Genomic DNA, 18971 nt, shown 5'->3' on the forward strand with positions numbered 1-18971 from the left:
TCTCAAGACCCACTTTATCTGTAGTTCAGCCACTGTCCTCACTGGATTTACACCATTCTTCCTGGAAGATAGGAATTTATTGTCACGGGAACTAATTTTCCCCATGTCTCAAGGCTGAAAGTTGCTGTGAGACATCTTAGTTATGAGTCCTTATTTTGGAAGGCAGTGATGGCTTATGTCACTGTAACTAATTCAAAGACAATTAATAGCCATTAAATTAAGCTCAATGACCACTAGGACCACTGATAATGCTGTGTTGGTGTTCATAAGTGTGTTCTTTTTGCAGTGAGACTGAACACAAAGCCATAAATGTTAGGAAACAATCAGCTAAGTTTCCTAATCGCTCTCCCAGATGTAGAAACCCAAGGTCTTGTACTTCCAAACATCACCAGCTGCGCTGTGATCACCCAGGAATGACAGACCTGCTGCCCTCTGGCAGCGATGCTCACACCTTCTCTGATATCAGGCACTGTGTATAGGTCTGTAGGATGCTTTGCAAACTCCCACCCATTTTCTATGCCAGATCTGATGTGGGCAGCATGGATCTGTGCAAACCAGGCAGTGCATGCAAAGTAGTACATTCTGGAAACGAAAAAGGACCAATCACAGGCTCATGTGACTTCTGAGCTCCTGAGCAACAGCTGGCTGTGCATACATATCAACATCTAAAAATTGTGACATGCCCTTCCCTAAATCCTCAACAGATCAGGTACCAGCAGCTTGCAACAGCCTGCCTCTGTGGTTGTTCTCTTCCAGAAAGAGGGAGTAACCTGTACGAGCAAGTCTCAGGGTTCATCCCAAAGATATTTTCAGCTCCAAAACAAGATTTGAGAGAAGAAATGTCTCAAAAGTAGTCAGTCTGTCCGCTTTCCCAAGTTTAAATCTCACAGGGCTTCCCCAAGAGCAAATTGCTGGTCTGACAAAACACCCTTAATTTTAAGGACATATGCAGCTGTTCTGTGCGTGTGCTCTTCGTCATAGATGAAGCCACCAAAGAGTACCATATCTCCTGGTGTTGTCAGCTGCCAAAAAGAAAAAAGTTTTTTTACAGTAAGGATGGCGAGGCACTGGCACAGATTGCCCAGAGAGATGGTGGATGCCACATCCCTAGAGATACTCAAACTCAGCCTGGACGGGGCTCTGAGCACCCTGACCTAGCTGTAGGTTTCCCTGTTCATTGCAGGGGAGTTGGACTAGATGGCCTTTAAAGGTCCTTTTCAACTCAACAATTCTATGATTCTGTGTTTTAGGTTTCTCCACCAAGGTGAGGATTTACACACAAGGGCCACTGGAGGAAACGTGTTATCCTTTGCATTGCTTTAGGAAAAAGCTAAGTAGTCCCCACAGCCCTACTTCTTGCCTTCTACTGTACAACCCTGCCACCTTTTTTGTTTTGGAGCAAAAAGGCCAAGAGGGAAAAGAGCAATTTCTCAAAAAACAAACCAAAAGAAGGAAGTGGAGACTGGGAGACCAGTACTGGTTTCTCTTCCATGGGTGCCAGAGAGAGACACCCTGAATCCGGCAAAACTTTCACCAACACAGTTCCACCCTCTCCAGCGGCACCAACACGTCTCCGAATCGTACATTTTCCCATTGCCCGCATCTGGAGTGGTACAGATGAGAGAATTTTATTCCTGCCTGTCTTTCATTTTTCTTTTCAAACTGGGTATGGTTGGTTGATTCCCTTACTTCTTTCTTTCCTTTGTTCTTTCTTTCTTTTGGCTTCTCTTTCCCTTTCCTTTGTACGTTTGTGTTCATGAGCAAAGTGTTTTGTTTTGTTTCAGTCTTTTGGTTTTAATTGCAGTCAGATGGCAGTGCCCCTTTACGGCATGACGCTCAAATGTTCCAAGTGTGGAGTAGTTTCTTCTGCTGAAGTTTCGGCCACAGCCACCAGTAACGCCATGTTAGTTCCTCTAATTTCAACTTCTTTTCTTTCTTTCTTTCCACTTTCTTTTATTTTTATTATTATTTCCCTCATTCATTTCCCCCCTCCCTCACCAGCCCCTGTTTGTTTTCTCTCCCCATGTCCCGGCCCACCTCCCCATATCCCCACCTCTCCCTGACCTCATTCCGTGGGCCATGAGTAGTGTAGGGCTTATTCAACGTCCTTGGAGCAAAAGCTGAGGGGCTGGATCCTGAAACGTACTCTATGACATGCCTAGATTAAGGCATGTGAGCAGCCCATGGAAGACAAAGGGACTGGGTATATGTTTCAAGCCCCGATTCAATTTAGTTCCTGAAGTTACAGACTTAAAATTATCATTCCTGCTAATTTCGTAGGTAGAATGGGACTAGTTTACTTTTAGCATATGCTTGAGTTTTTGACTCCAGTGAGACTGCACAGCGTTGAGCATGATTAAAGTGAGTTGGTGAACCATCTATCAGTGTTTGGTATTTTTCTCTTCTAAATGGCTAGAGTTAAGTTAAATACCTCACAGGGCTGCATTTCTGATTTGATAACTGTTGACTGTCTCTCTTCCAGACCCTTAAAAGCACTTGGAAATAGTTCTCAAAATCTAAAAATGTTTCATAGCTCTGCTTTATGAAAGTCAAATGCTGTTAAATCTCTTCCTAGATGCAATTGGAGTTAGTAAAAAAAATTAAATTCTGAAAATGTCAGAGCTTTGTTCTGCTGGAGAAGTTGTTGCTCTTTGTATTGTTGGCTTTTCTCCCAAAGGTTAAGGTAGGAGGGAGAGCGATGAGGGAAGGTTTGTCTTTCCTCCTTCCCTTTCTGCAGTTAGGTTATTTACGTCCTCTCAAGGTGATGCTATGTTTTGATTTTGATGTCTAAAGTAATGTCTGTAAAATGTACAAAACAGTTTCAGACATTTTCAATTTGTAAAAATCCTAGGTTTAATTAAGCTAACAAAAATAGGCAATTGAGAGCCAAATATCAAAATGCAGAAATGTAAAACAAAATCAAATTGTGAGGATTTCTCTCTCTCTTTATTATTATTATTATTATTATTATTATTATTATTATTTTTCCTGAAAACAGCTGTTTCTAGAAAATCCAAACAGGTTAAAGAAAAACACATATTTCTGAAAAGTGACAAATTGTTGTTAGAAAGAGATTTTGTCATCACCTCAATTAAGACATAACAGTTTCTATGAGAAGCAAAGCCTAAACAAATTCCTATTTATTTTTCACTGCCAAACTTGTTCATTTACCTTTTGCAGCAGAGCACAGCTGAGATGCTGAGATGTCATTGGTCCAGACACGCATACCATGAGTCTGGAATTAGCAGGTCACTGCATTTTGGTTTCCTGTGACTGCAGAGGAATGCTAAACCAGCAGAAGCCTTACTATTAAAAAAGTAAACTGTTAGATAGGAGAGGCTTTCAGTTCATAGTAAATTCATTTAAAAAGTAAAGCAGTCTCAAATCCTTCTTCGCTATTGCCTGACATTGGTCTGTCATAAGTCATACATTCATCTTCAACTTAGAAAAAAAAGGAGATATGACATCCAGATCTCCTACTTGTCCTGCTTTTCTGATTTAGCTAGTTTGGTAGAGATTAGAGGACCCATGTAAAAGGATATATCTTTTCTTTTTGTAGTAGATAGAATCCCTTAGAAGGTTAATGCCCATACTTGTTTTGTTGTATACCCTGAAGTATTCCATGCTATTGTCCTTGCAAAAGGAGTTACGCATTAATTAGTAAACTCATCCCTCAACTGACCTTTTTTGTCCCCTTCATTCTGAAGCTGAACTGTTTCTGTTTTTCTTCCTCCAAGTCTACCATAAATAAGGTTATCAATAAGGCAAAGCCTTGACTATGCTTGACTACGCTTCATGTCACTGCCACCTTTCTGCTGGCCTCGGCTCAGACCTTGGGCCAGGTTTCCCATTCCATTTTGAAATCTTGTACTGTAAATCAGATGCTGTGAGGATTCCTAGCTCCTCTCTGATGTTGAATTAGCCATATCTGCTTGGTAGAGAGTAGATCAAGGATGTCCCTGACCTGTTTCTTCTAAGGTTCCTCATGCTCTTTCCAGCTCACCTCCCATAGGTTTCGCAGACTCATCTCTGAGATAGCATGGAGTGAAAGAATATAACTAATGTCCAATTTCTTGAAAAAATCAGAGATCTCAGCAGCTCTTCATGGTAATATCTGTGTCTGAGAGAGAAGGGGTCAGAGAAAGGATCTGTAACTGAGAGAAAACATGGTAAACCCCTGATGGTAGAGCAGGTAGCAATCTTGACAGAAGAGAAAAAGTATATATTGGAAATTATGCAATTTCTTGACTAGGAAAATGATAAAAGGAAAACTTTGGATGTCTGATACCTTTGAGCATAAGCCAGACTTGATATCTGTGGGTTAAAATAAAGCCTTCCTTGTTCACTTCTTTGGATAATAACCAGGCTGTACATTGCCACTGGAAGACCTCTTTTCTCATCTTTCCTTCCTACTAATTGTTGCCTGTACAGTAGCATCAGCCTGTGAGATACTTCCTTATAACTAATTTGTCTTTGCTACTCATGAAAAATGTTGATCTCAGACAGGAATACTTCAAGGACATGTGATTTCTTTGTGTTTGCTCTGAAAGTGGGCAGCCCCTGAAGATACCTGGGATTGCTATTGGAAGGAAGGTAGGAAGGAAGGGAGGAAGAAGAAGGAAGGAAGGAAGGACAGAATTATTGCTAAACAATGCATTGCAAATATGAAAACTCAAATTTTGAATATAGGGAAGAGATTGGTTCAAGTCTATGGCCTTGGCACAGCATATTAGTCTTTCAGGCAATCCATGCAAGGGTCTGTCAAAATCATGGAGCCCTCATGATTCTCATGCATCCGCCATCTTACATCATCTGAGATTCTTGTATCAAATCTCCCATCTAAGAGATTTGCTTTTTTAATTGGCTCAAAGCCATTTCAGGAAGTCTTGGACATTTATACATATATTTTTTTCCCAATACTGTGATTCTGGTGAATCACTTCCATGTGAATCACTTCCATGTGAATCAATGTGTCTGTACATGGCTGGTTTTATGAAGGAGACTCTTCAGCAGGAACAGTGTTGTTTGCATAGTTAAATGAATTCAAAATTGAATCCTTAACTTGTGGACAATACTCAGTCCCTGTGGGTTATTGGACTGTCAAAGAACTATTTTCCTTATAAAGCATGAATAATCAAGGGGTGTGCCCATTGATACTTCTTTTCCTACCTGTCTAATTCAGAGGCATTTGATCTCCTGTATTCTTAGCTGTATTGTGAAGATAGCAGTAACTGATAGAAGAGTCATCTTCTGGATAAAACAGAAATCATGTCTTGTGTTTCTGTGCTCCCCATGCATGGTAACAGCATGGGGACCCTCTTTGTTAGTTGCAGATTTCCTGTCTTAGTTATACACACGTTGAGTTAAAAGAAGTTTCTGAGAAACTTCTTCAGGACCTGCTTTCCAGGTTATAAAGTTATTTTTCCTTCTTCTGTTTCTTAAACTTGGTGTACTAGCTGTCCTGTCGGCCTTGAGTAATGAGAAGAATTGATTATTTACATTTTCATAATGGCCTTTTATATCATTGCTAACATGTATTGTGTCCCCTTGCATTTGTCTATTGTCAGGACACAGGCCTTTTAATCTTCATGTAGATCTTTATTTCCAAAAACCTTTTTCTGCTCTTTCCATTGCTATTCTAACCCACATCAGTATATCCTGCTATTTGTTTATTTATTTATTATTTATTTATTGCAAAGATGAAGACTTCCAAGGCTGCCAGTTAGATAAAGAACAAAACCACATCTAGTTTTTGATATATTGACCAGAGGCCACCACCTACTCACTGCCAGAGCTGGATTAGGAGATTAAGCCTTTGCTGTGCTAGATAAAGCTGCGGACAGTTTTAATGTATGGCCATGTTGTTACATAGCCTTGTAAATATACTTGATTGCAATGTGCCGAGACATTGCCATATCACAAAATAATGCACTTTCTCTGCAGTGCAGCAGTAACATGATGTTGTGGGGTAGAAAAATGTGATATTACAACAGTGCTGCTGAGTAACACTGTCATGCCATGGTCATCAGGCAGTAAGCCAGCATTACGCTTCCACAGTGCAATGTAATGATATTCCCTTGATATTTGTCACTCACAATTAGTGCTGTCATGTATGCAATCAATAAATGAGGATAAATCAGTAGGATAAATGCCTTCTTCATCTACCAGCTAAAGGGACTGGTCCTTTGTCTCAAGCAATAAAAATCTTGGATTAATTGATCATAGATAATCCATAATGAAGAGGTGTTAAGTAATCACAGTGTTGTTATATAACAAATCATCATGTTGTTTCACAGCACGCGGTGCCATAACATGATGTTTCTTAGATCCTGTCAATTTTTATGGTACCTTTTACGGATGCCTCCTACAAAGGGGCGGATAGGAAAGTGGCAGAAGTATGAGTTCTGCTATAGACTCAGCTCACAGAGGTGGATTTAAGGGCAAATTGCATGAAACTCACTTATCTTTCCCTGAGTTTTCTTTAGAAATTTCAATCTGGATATGATTTTTTTAACTGAACATTTTTTTTTTAATTTAATTTTTCAAAATCTAAGCCAAGCTCTGAAAGTTAAATTAGAGTAAGTTATAGTGCTATGGCCCATTGCCATCTGTTGCCTGAGAATAAAGTTTATGCATAAAATGTCAAGGAACATTTCGCTAACATTTGTAAGGGAAGAATATTGTTGAGAAGGTATCTGCAAGATGAATCACAAGGAAGACAGTAAGTCAGACCGTAATGTTAGGTGGTGTAAGAAACTGACTCAGTTGAAAAAATTCTGATTTACACCAGCTGAATATCTGGCATAATATTGTTCCCATCATCTGAGTTGGAAGTGTGAAAAGGGCAGTGCTGGTGTTAAGGTTGCTTATGTTGGAAGGGACAGTGAAGTCCACCTGAATGTAGAACACAGAATGTAGGGCTGGGAAAGACTCACTGAATCTCAGCAGGAGCTCTGAAGGGTTCCCTTCATAGTGATGGAAAATTGCATCAATGTTGTGGGTAGCATCTTGAATCCAGATCCACATTGTTGTCAACCTGATGTGGCTGTTCTTTTAGAGAATGGAAAACCCCATGCAAATTTAGATCTCTGGTTCAGGAACATACTTAGGGATCAAATCCATTCTCAGATATGAAGTCACACCTAGAGTCGCTGTTATGGAACAAACCTCATCTTTTCATTTAGCTTTTCTGCACCTTTGACTTTTACTACACTTACTGCTTAGCCAATTTTATTAATGCACCATTGCAAGTGAATGCAATGAGAGATTTCAGTTACTTCAGTATAATGAGACACATTTCAGTGGGTTAGGAGAGAAGTGGAATAAAATCATCTGCTTGGCAGTTGTTTGGCTGAGAGTTGTCTTTAGCAGCTGGCTCCTCTTTTAATAATGCATTAAAATTATAGTTCGTGTTGGACATTAAAGTTCAGCTTATCCTATATAAAATTGTGTCTACATTATATCATGGTCCTTATCTAACAAGGAAGCCTCATAATGCTTAGTTTGGTAGAAAACATTCTATGCCATTTAATTGCTCCTGTAGGGAAATCACATTGATTAAAAGGAACACATCTGAATCTGATCACTTTGTAGAAATATTTGCAATCAAAGCATCGTTATGATTACAAAAATAACCTGTCACTCCAGTATGTGGTCATTACAGCAGAACGGATGTAACAGTCCTTGAAAAACCCTATAACTGAAGCCATGATGTTACATCCTGATGCTCATACCTGTGTCCAAGCTCCAGCTTTGTTCAGGTAAAACTCTCACTGAGGTGTATGAGGGTGGTACCTGGATAACCAGCAAGTAAACGTTAAAATCTTGATCATATATCAGAAAATGGTAAGCAAGCCCCATGTACGTACTGTAAACTGTCTGTCACAATACGTGTCCTGTAATTTATTGTGTTGCCTGCATATATTTGTTAGTATATAGGCTGAGGTTTTCTACTTGGGAAATCCTGAAATTCAACTTGTTATTTGGTTGGTGCATAGGTCGACTTTTATTTGTTTGGTATAAGCTCATAGAGAGATTGTCCTGATACTCTTAGTGCACCAAATATATAGGACAATAAGTAGCCTAAAATCTCCATAACTTGCTGTTAAAGTTATTTTGGTGAGATAGCTGAATGGCTGAATAGTCCATGGAAACAAAGCTGCTTTCTCATTTGTAAAGCCATTAGCCATACAAAAAAGACGGATGTTCACATGACGGAACTAACCCTGCAGAAAGTTTTCTCTCTTGTGCATTAACAATTGCAAAATCTCAAAGGATTTTAACCCAGCATGTCTCCCAAAGAGTTGTTATTTCCAACCCTTGCTAAAGGTAGAAGCAACTGCAGTTTTATCAATGCATTCAGATAAGGAGATCACACAAGAAAACTAAAAATTTCCAATTCAAAGTTAATCTGTGCTACATTTCCTGATGCTCATTGATGTAGAATTGTAGGGACCATGAGCTACAGAGGAAGGGAGCAACAACAAAAACCATTCTTCACATCAGCTCAATGCTTGTCTGTTTTAGTTACTTGAAACCGTGACACGTCCCCACTTGTTGGTGTCTTCCATGTGCTGTGGAAGTCCAAGTGTCTGTAGCCTGAGTACTGACAGCCATTGTGACAAACCAGCCTCTGCTGCAACTGTTCCCCTTCCCTCTGGCAACCTACAGTGACTGTATTTTGTCTCCTCTCCTTGGGAAACGTCACCATTGTGGACTAGTGGCATAGAGTGGGAAGGGCATGAAGGGAGGAGGGAGGTATCTGCATCCTTCCTCCCCACCTCAAGTTTTATGCATGATTGCACCATTGGCTAGTAGTCCCTCCCATAGAAACGTGTGTCACCTGTTTTGGTAGCGTGAGTGTGCAAAGCATCTTCCTGCTTTCCTGTGGCTGGGGCTCAGAAGACATCTAGCACAAGTATGCATTTGCTGGAGAAGTCTTCTGAAGCCCCATGGGAGCAGGAGGCTGAATTAGCATCCCATGTGGGATCAAGTGGGGCTGAATTCTCTTTTCCTCTCCCTTAACAGGGCATCCCTTTGGAGCTCCTGCGTGGTCCTGCCCCTCCTGGCTCTCACCTGGATGTCTGCGGTTCTGGCAATCACAGATCGGCGGTCAGCACTCTTCCAGATCCTTTTTGCTGTCTTTGACTCATTGGAAGGCTTTGTCATTGTGATGGTCCATTGTATCCTTAGGAGGGAGGTGAGCAGAGTGACATGATCTCTTTTATATAACCAACATACTTCTAATAGAAAGTATCTGAAAAATGCCCAATCAGCTTGGTAGCTTTTCTGTTCCTGTGAGCTTTTTGCCTTCACGTAGGCAGTGACCAAAGAAACGACCATGCCATTATCAGTTAAAAGATGGAACGCAATCAAGAATGAATCAGTGGTTGCTGTGCTGAGTGTACTGTAGAGTGCAATTTGGAGGACATTCTTAACCTACCATTTTCATCCAACTAAGATGTCAGATGTGGCTTGTTAAACATTAATATTTCCAGAATGTTTACATGCCCTCAAATATGGAATCTTAAGAAATCAAGTTTTCTTATTTGATTTTGAGAAGGGCAACTTGCACCAAGGTTTACAGAATGTTTGTATGTTGGCAACAGCACCTAGATATTCGAGCTAGAAAGGAACGTTAGCAATAATCAAGTGAGGAAATTGAGTAAATTTTCTCCAGCCTCCCTGTGGAGACTTAAAATGGTAAAGTATATCATGGAAGAAAAGGAGTAATCTTTTATGTTTCTTTTATTTTTTTTCATCCTACTGAGTGAATAGATTATGAATAACAGAGACAGGAAGCCTTTTTTTTTTTTCAATATTCATTTTATCTTCTTACAGCTCCTTTAAATTAAGTACAACAGATTAATTCTTTATGTCAGACCACTGAAATCAATGGAATTACACTGCCGACTTGGCTGAGGCTCCTTCAACTAATTGCATTATGAATATGAGCCTACATTTAACTCCCACTTTAGCCGCTTGCATTTTTTTTCATTCATTTCAATGAGTTTTGGATCAGATATATATTACAGCTGATATAGGATCATAATCAGACATTGTAGACCCGAATAGAATGATTTCTGTAATAGCATTCATCATAAAAGTAGCATGAACCACCAAAGCTATATTTGTTGTTGTTGCTGTCAAAATAATTTGATTTGTTTTGGTATTTCTGTCTGATTCTGACTTGTGCAAATCCATTTGCTCCTTCCTGCAGGTCCAGGATGCTGTGAAGTGCCGAGTAGTAGACCGCCAGGAAGAGGGCAATGGAGACTCTGGGGGGTCATTTCAGAACGGACATGCTCAACTAATGGTAGGGAAAACTACTATCTAGTCTATTATTAAGGGACCTATAGGCATTTTTAACACATAACTGATAAACAAAGGGCTCTGCCCACATACATTTTGCAATCAACACTCCTTTTTCCTTTAAACCTGCACTTGAACAAATATAGTGTAGACTCTTTCCTAGCAGTCCCGCTTCTTTTTGTTACAGCGTTCAGGGGCTTGAACTTACAGATGAAGTTTTGCATCCATTTTGGCGAGATCCTTCTTTTTTCCAGAAAACACAAAGGGAAAATACTCCTCTTCAGTCTCCCAGATCTTTTCATCTCCATCGTACTGCCTCATTCTAGCTGGAGCTAGGATGCAGCAATTTAATTGATTTAATCACAGTGTTTTGGATCATAGTCATTATTATAAAGATGCTGTTTCAAGCACATTTGTTTACATTGCTTCACTGGGAATATAGCTTAAGCACTGTAAACCTCAGTCCTTGTATGTAAATCCTTTACAAACAATCTAGATAAGACAGTAGGATAATAAACTGAGGGAAATCATCTTGCATCTGCTCTGGTGTTATGATGTGGATTCCGTAAGAAACATTTGATTTCTTAGGTTGGAGTAATAACATCTGGGCAATCACTTCCAGGATGTGAGCAAAACATTCACTTAGTCTTAGACCTATATCACAACCTCATGAATTTCTGGCAGTCACTCCTATCCTAAACTAAGTAGCTTGTGCTTGGGTATAAGACATCATTTCAAAAGCACAATGTTTAAGTCAAGACATCAAGGCATTTAGACTCCTATTACATATCATAGAAGTTTGTTAAAACACATGCCTTTTTTTCCTATTTAAATGTATAGTCTTATGGTTTTCAGACTTCGGTTCTTGCCATGCCTTTTTATGTGTAGTTAGAAAGTCCCTTGTGTGCCTCATGCTTTTTCTCCTTCAATAACAGATAATAATATCCATTCTCAGTCTTTCCTTCAATAAGTTAACAGACTGAGTTATTTTATTCTCTTTCTGTAAGACATCAAATTATTTCTATTGCCTTTTCTGTATGCCCTTCAAACTCTCAGTATCATTTAAAATTGTGGACGTTGAATTTGTTGTTCTATTGTTACCATCCCAAGAGCTATAATCTGAAGTGTCAGATTTTTGTCCCTTCATACAGCTCTCTGCTTTCATTTGGTATCAACCACCTTGCAATATTCTGTCAGCTACAAGTTTTTAGCTTTTTTACTTCTGTACTGTTAATAGATGTGTTGAGAAGTCTGTGTGAGCAAGCTTACAGTCAGTTTCTTCATATCCAGGCACAGAGAACTCCTAAATCCAGACATGAATACTGATATTTTAGAGGGGTACGGTGTTATGGGACTGAACTGTGCTGTAACCAAAGAATGATAGAATCACAGAATTGTTATGGTTGGAAAAGTCCAACTGTCCACCTACCACCAATATTGCCCACTAAACCATCTTCCTTAGTACCTCCAGGGACTGTGGCTCAACCACCTCCCTGGGCAGCCCGTTCCAGCGCCGGACCACTCTCTCAGAGAAGCAGTTTTTCCTAATATCCAACCTGTACCTCCCGTGATGCACCTTGAGGCCATTCCCTCTAGTTCTATCACTGTTACCCAGAGAAGAGACTGACCCCTTTCTCGCCACAACCACCTTTCAAGGAGTTGTAGAGGGCAATAATGTCTTCCCTGAGGCTCCTCTTCTCCGGAGTAAACAAACCCAGTTCCCTCAGCTGCTTCTCATAAGACTTCTGCTCCTGTCCCCTCAACAACTTCACTGCCCTTCTCTGCACATTCTCCAGGACCTCAATGCCTTTCTTATAGTGAGAGGCTGAAAACTGAATGTAGAACTCGAGATGTGGCCTCATCAGATCTGAGTACAGAGGAACAATCACCTCCCTGATGATAAATGGTGGAAAGTGGCTTAACAATCATCTCCACCAGCCCCCTCAGCGCTCTTGGGTGGATCCCATCTGGCACCATGGACTTGTGACAGTCTAGATGGAGTAGAAGGTTTCTACTGTCTCCACCTGAATCGTGGGAGGTTTATTCTGCTCCCTACCCAAGACTTCCAGGTCAGGGGATAGAGTACCCTCAGGATAACTGGTTTGACTTTTAAAGACAGATGTAAAGAGGGCATTGAGAACCGCAGCCTTCTCCTTGTCCTCAGTGATCATGTTCCCCACCACATCTAGTAAAGGATGGAGATTATCCTTAGCCCTCCTCTTACTGTTAATATATTTGTAAAAAAATGTTGTCTTTTACAACAGCGGCCAGGTTGATTTCAAGCTGGGCTTTTGCTTTTTTAATTTTCTCCCTGCATATTCTAACAACTTCTTTGTACTCTCCCCAAGTTGCCCATTCCTTCTCCCACAGGAGGTTGACTTTTTCTCTCAGAATCTCAGAAAAATTTCCCTGTTCATCCACACCAGTCTTATTCCCTTCTGGCTCATCTTACAGCACTCAGGGGTAGCCTTCTCCTACACCTTTAAGACTTCCTTCTTGAGGAGTGTCTGGCCTTCAAGAAATCAAAGTCTTTGCAGGACAGCATTTTTGCCATTACCTTTTCCACTAATCTCAAAATCTTCTCAATGTATTAAAAAAAGCTTAGCTGAGTAAACTGTTTTCCACAAAATCTTGTTGACAGGTATTAAATATAAACTTTCCCTTTATTTTCTTATTGCTTGAACTAGTGCAGGTTGTTCAGTTACATTTTTTCTGGAACCTTGTCATCAAAATGGGATGGCATTTTTCTGTGTTGTCTCCCTTGTCCATTTTAATATTGGTCTGATGTTATTTATCTTTGATACCTATCAAGTTTATTTTATATTCCAAAAAAAATTATGAATAAATAAGCTTTAAAAAGGTTGAGATCATTCCTTAAACCATCTCTTCTAAAAGTATTGTACTCCAGCCTGCTAATATTGAAATCTTTGTACCTTGTGGATGGGTTTTTACAGACCTTTTCTGCTGGTGGAGTGTAGTCCACTGAGACTAAGTGTGGGGAGATATGTTCAAGAAAGGAATCTGTCCCCACCTTATCAGGAATGCACATGAAATTTGGCAACCCAGGAGTTAGCTTGTAAGTGAGAAGAACCCAACCGAAAAGCAGTGTTACTGCTCTGTCACCGTCTAAGTTCTGAGAGCCCCATTTGGAAAAAATAATGCTCTGTTTGACGAGCTTCAAAGACTAAGCAAAATGTCTCTCCCCCGCTCTTCCAGCAGTGATTATGTCTGATTCATGAATTAAAGCATTTTTTGCATTTTCCAGATGGTTTTCTTTTCCCCGCCACCTCATTTTGACCACATCTTCTGTGTTCTCTGTCTTTCAGACCGATTTTGAGAAGGATGTGGATATGGCTTGTAGATCAGGTGAGCACATCACAGGTGAGAATCGACAAGTGACCTGGTTTGGGGATTGAACTAGGCCATTTTTTTTCCCTTCTACTTTATTTGTGTGTGTCATAGTGGCTTGCATGTGCATGCATGGGCTGCCCTTAATCTCAGCCCTGGCTGAAAGAAAGCAGTTCTCCTAATTTTCCCCTATACTTTGCTTATCCTATTCCCCCACAGCTCTCTTGACCATCTAGCTAAGATCAAACCTTAGCTGTGAAGTACTACTTCATACCCACGGTCCATGTAGCACAATGGCAGAGAAGGGAATCAAGGAAAAAGAGATGGCTTCCATCTCTTGCTGCTGTGATCCTTCTCTGCTTTAGCAGCTCCTGACCAAGGCCAGCCTGAGACAGCTCTGTGCTCAGGTGGTGTTTTTGAGGTCTGAAACCTGGAGAACATTCCCAACATTCACCCTAGCCCCATGCACGCCTCTGGTGCAGTTGTAAGCTGCCTGCACACATGGAGGTGGGTCAGATCTCTCCTCCTTTGCCTGTACTTTTCTCCTGTGTGTTCAACCACACGCATTCTTTTTGATTCTGAAGGTCTGCATGGGCAGACTGTCCCTTTCTCCAATAAATCCCTTTTCTCCCATGCCTATAGGAGTGTCTGCATCTTCTGAAATCTCCTTTGCTGTCTGTTTGTCTCTGCAGGTTTTGTTCTCTCCTGCTCCTGGCATGCCTGAGCATTTGGCTGAGATTTTGTATTGTTATTATTATTTTTCCCTTTGGTAGATATTTAGGTTTTCATTTACCTTCCCAGACTTCTATCCTTTCCCAAGCAAGAGAAATACCAGCTTGCTTGGCACCTTGCATACAATTCACATCTTCCAAACCAGGATCTCCCCTTACCAAGGACAGCATATATTCTGTGTGCAGTTCCCATCATGAGAAACTTTTTTTTCTCTCTTTCTCTCTATTACTCTCTCTATTGCGCTTCTTTCCTTCTTTCCTTCCTTCCCTCCTTCCTTCCTTCCTTCCTTCCTTTCTTCCTTTCTTTTTTTCATTCTTTCTCCCTATTTCTTTCTTTCTCTTTCCTAGTCATTCTCTCTTTCTCTTCCTCTCTTTCTATATCTATCTATATGTCCCTATCATTTATCTTTTTCTTTATCTAATCCATCGTTTATTTATCTGCTTCTAATGTATTTATCTTGCATCTCTCTATATATATCTTGCAATCACTTATTTATCTCTGTCCTCAGCTGTCTGTCTTGCTGTACCTGTTATTTATGTATTTCTATCTCTGTCAGCATTTATCCTTGTCGTTGTGTTTCTGTGTATTGTCTATCACTGTCACTATCATTTATCTATCTAATATCTATCTATATCTTATTTATCTTCTTCTCTCTTTCTCTCAGCCTCACTCCCTCTCCCTGTGCCTATCATAGACACAGTATATTTATCTCACTTATCACTGTGATATCTTATTTCACGGTCTCTTTCTGTCCATTTATCTTTTTTCAGGGTCGCTCCATTTTTTTTCCTCTGTTTTTCTGTCTCATACTCCCTAATTGTATTTCTAGCTGACTCTCTTGTCTCATTTATCTTCCTCCTCCCTTTCTGACACTGAAGACATTGGTTCCAAAATGCCATGTGCAAAAGGCATGCTCATGAGACCAGATCTGATTTGAATGCATGCTCAGCCCACTTTGTGCTGAAAACCAAGGCAGACCCCATACTCCTGCAATATAAGAGCCTTTCGGTGTCTACTTAAGAGCTTCTTGCTTCCAAATTGAGCTTCCCAGACAAAAGGCAAAGACCCTTGACCAACAGCTCTCTAACAGCCGAGGCCTCCCTTCCTTTGCTCCCTCCCTTACAGCCATAGAGTTTATCTGTTTGTTGATGTCTGCCTGAAGAGAGAATCATCCTCTGATGAAGTACTATTAGTTTTCACCATACTAACTAATTAGAAACAGTCACCATTTTGGGGACCTTTCTATATGGTGCATCAATGGAATTCTTATGCATTCTGCTTTTTGAATAATAAAACATAAATAAGCCCATTGGTTCCTGGCTGTAGTTTGCCCTGGAAGCATCAGCTCTCAAACTGACTGATTGCAGATAGGCCAGACACCACTTTTAAGCTTGTAACTTGGACTCTTTGTTAGGATTTACTCTGTAGCTCAGTGTCAGAAGCTTGCTTCTCCATGCTTGGAGATTGCCAAGCTTCTTCAAACCTGCTTCAGGCAGCTGCTGGGAGCAAGATCAATAAACTTCACTGACACTGAGCTAAAGGTCTAAGTTCAGGATCATACTACTACAGCTTATGGTATGAATATATTAAAATGCTCTGATTTATCCTACTGTGCCCTCTAGCAATGTTAAGATTACCATGGCTGCCATAATTAAGCCCTACGTGCTTAGTTTTCAAAGCTTTTTAGAAGTTCCTTTGTTCCACTTGTTGTTTTTTTTTGTCACTCTGCCTTTCCTGTACCCAGCACCCACCACTCCTAATATCAATTGGTAGAAAAATGAGTATGCTCTCAGTCCCATGGAATTCCTCTGCCATGTGCTGCCTCTGTCATAAATAGAGTAGGGGTCTTTTGGTGAGATCTTGGCTCCCTTGGAAAAAAAAAAAGGTCGTAAAAAGATCTCATCATTTTTTTCTGAGATGGGAGAAAGGGAAATGTGCATTTATTTCTCCTTTCCTGCACTGAAAAGTTGGGTAAGTATCCTTCAGTGCCACATCATTTTGCCCCCGCCCCACAGTCAGTGTTTTCCATCCGCTGGAGAAATCAAGGCTTATGTCACAATCTTCTTAAGGTCTTCGTTGCAGCCTGAAATCAACTGAGCAATAGATTCTTGTTAGAAGCGAATAAGATGTTTTGCTGAAGACAGTGTTGTGTGGATATGAGTGTCTGTGAGTCTCATATGTACCTCCTAAGTGGCATGTTCACCTTATCCTCAGATACAGGTTTTCCTCTCCTACTTAGGAATATTCATGGAACTCCTTTTTGTCCTGTAGGCAAACTGAGAAACACTAAATAATTATCTCTCGCAAAGGCTTGGCATGATGACTGGAATGTAAGCTTTCTGGAGAGTGAGACAGACATTTATAACAAAATGTGATGCGTTATACAATATCAAATCTAATCCTGAAACTGGTCCTGGGAAAAGATCAACCTGAAGAATTTGAGCAAATTAAAACAAACAAACAAACAAAAAATACATTTCAAATTGTTGATAATGCTGCATTTCGGCTATTTTCTGAATCAAAATCTTTTTTGACATGAGGTCAATCTTAAGATAAATGCTGCTTCTCTGTAGGCTAGTAACTATGTTGAAAACACACTCACTCACTATGACTATCATAACACTATGTGTATGTGACGTGTGCTGTGTACTAAATTTATATATACACATGTAATTTCTTGTTGAGATAATGTTATCAGTATGATAATATATATTGGTGTAGTTTGGAGTTTTGGCCATGATAGGGTTGGGAAATTCTCAACACAGAGGATTCTTTCAAAACAAGAAATCTTTTTTCCTCCTTGGATTTAGATTTGCCTTCAGTATCCTGGACTAAAAGGAAAAAAATATATGTAAAACTGTTTTGCCACTGTAGCCTCTTTCTGAGAGGTCCCAGGGAACATGCCAGCATGGTGTGACTGCGGTAGGTGTATTGATGTGTTCACCAAAGCTAAGGTGCAGTGCTGAGGATACTTGTCTGTCTCTCTAGTGCTGAATAAAGACATCACAGCCTGCAGGACCTCAACCATCACAGGAACACTGAAGCGCCCATCACTACAGGATGAAGAGAAATTGAAACTCAATCATCAGAAGGGGTCATCAAACTTTAACAGTCTTCCAGCCAATGTGTCCAAGTTGCATCTTCAGGGCTCCCCGCACTATCTGGGGGCCATCAACCTGAATGAGTTCAGCAATCACAGTCTTACTCTGAAGAAGGACAAGAATCAACCACCCAAGTCTATCTACATCTGTGATGGGGACATCTTCAAGAAGTTGGACTCAGAACTCTCCCGGGCGCAAGAACAAACACTGGACACCAGCTATGTCATTCTGCCTACCAACACGTCTACCTTACGGGCCAAACCACCCAAGGATGAGAGCAAATACAGCATCAATATAGACCAGATGCCCCAGACACGGCTGATCCACCTCAGTATGGCTACTGACCCAGGTTTTGTCGTCAAAAGTCCTCCACGGGAACCTGTGACCATGACTTGCAGTGAGGTGCAAGGTTCTCCCATGATACAGCAGCAGCAGCAGCTGCCTCCACAGAATATCCCCAGTGAGTCACAGATTCCCAACAGCCTGTGTGACACAGGTGACTCAGGGAACTCAGGTGTGGTGTCCAAGAGTGAGACCGTCTCCACTCTCTCCATGAGCTCCTTGGAGGTAAGTATGGGAATTCCATTGCTGTTCCCAGCCCATGATGTTCCCTGCCCTCAGTGCTGGCCACAACAGATGTTTCAAGAGAGGGTTGTTAGGTCAAATACAGCACACTGTGTAGTGCCAGAATTATATTAATATGAGAAAACCCTAGGAGGTGATACCATTTCATAGTTTTATTTTTAAAATCCCTCATTACTTCCACAGCTACAGTCCACTGCTTGATGGGCTGTCTTTTGCCCTACAGACAATGCAAAGTAAAATCAAAACTTCAGCTTGCCAAAAACTGTTCATTTTAGTGCAAGGCACGTGACTTGCATTGGCTTTTCTCCATCTATCCTCTTCTGATTGCCATTTTCATGACTTCAGTTGTCACAAAGATAGGAAAATCCTCTTCCTTGCAGATGGGCTCTCTGATTTATCTACTGTGTTGTTCAGTCTGTGCCCATCAGTCCCTTACTAACCTTCACCACCCTCTCTTTCTCCTTTGAATCCCTAGAGACGGAAATCACGGTACGCAGAACTAGATTTTGAGGTGAGTCCTTCAATTTTTGAATGTGTTTCTTGAAAGAAACAGGAGAAGTACAAGAAAGAGAAGTACAGCTTCATTTTCTCGCTAGCACCTTTGTTGGAACGCAGCTTCTGCCAAAGACATTTGAAAATCGTGGGCAGAAAGAGTCATGCTGCTGCTTAATAAGGCTTATCCTGTGCAGCTAAACAAATGGGTAAATTATATTGGCTTATGCTTAATTTATGGAGCCATTGCCTTTGTATAAACACTTGTAAATGAAGAACCTGTGTCAGAGTGCACAAGACCTGTGGCGTCTTCTCTGCAAACAAGCTAGTGGAAAAGTGCTACAGGTGGCTGCAACACATTCCTATTTGGGAAACACAAGTACATCATTTGCTTGGTGACCT

General features: G+C 40.7%; 1 protein-coding gene across 4 annotated transcripts in view; it reads left to right on the forward strand.

Annotated features, from left to right (window-relative positions):
• ADGRB1 (adhesion G protein-coupled receptor B1) overlaps nt 1–18971 on the forward strand; it is a 206964-nt gene that overhangs the window by 171956 nt on the left and 16037 nt on the right. Inside the window, exons 23-28 of one of the 4 annotated variants that reach the window (XM_021387911.1) lie at nt 1805–1903; nt 9028–9199; nt 10220–10315; nt 13638–13677; nt 17380–18059; nt 18553–18588. In XM_021387911.1, the coding sequence (XP_021243586.1) occupies nt 1805–1903; nt 9028–9199; nt 10220–10315; nt 13638–13677; nt 17380–18059; nt 18553–18588 (1123 nt within the window). Of the gene's footprint in view, nt 1–1804; nt 1904–9027; nt 9200–10219; nt 10316–13637; nt 13693–17379; nt 18060–18552; nt 18589–18971 lie in introns of all 4 variants that reach the window. The other 3 variants (XM_021387910.1, XM_021387913.1, XM_021387912.1) reach the window with 3 other exon arrangements.

This window comes from Numida meleagris, chromosome 2, assembly GCF_002078875.1.
Source record: "Numida meleagris isolate 19003 breed g44 Domestic line chromosome 2, NumMel1.0, whole genome shotgun sequence".
In the NCBI taxonomy this organism is placed as follows: domain Eukaryota; kingdom Metazoa; phylum Chordata; class Aves; order Galliformes; family Numididae; genus Numida; species Numida meleagris.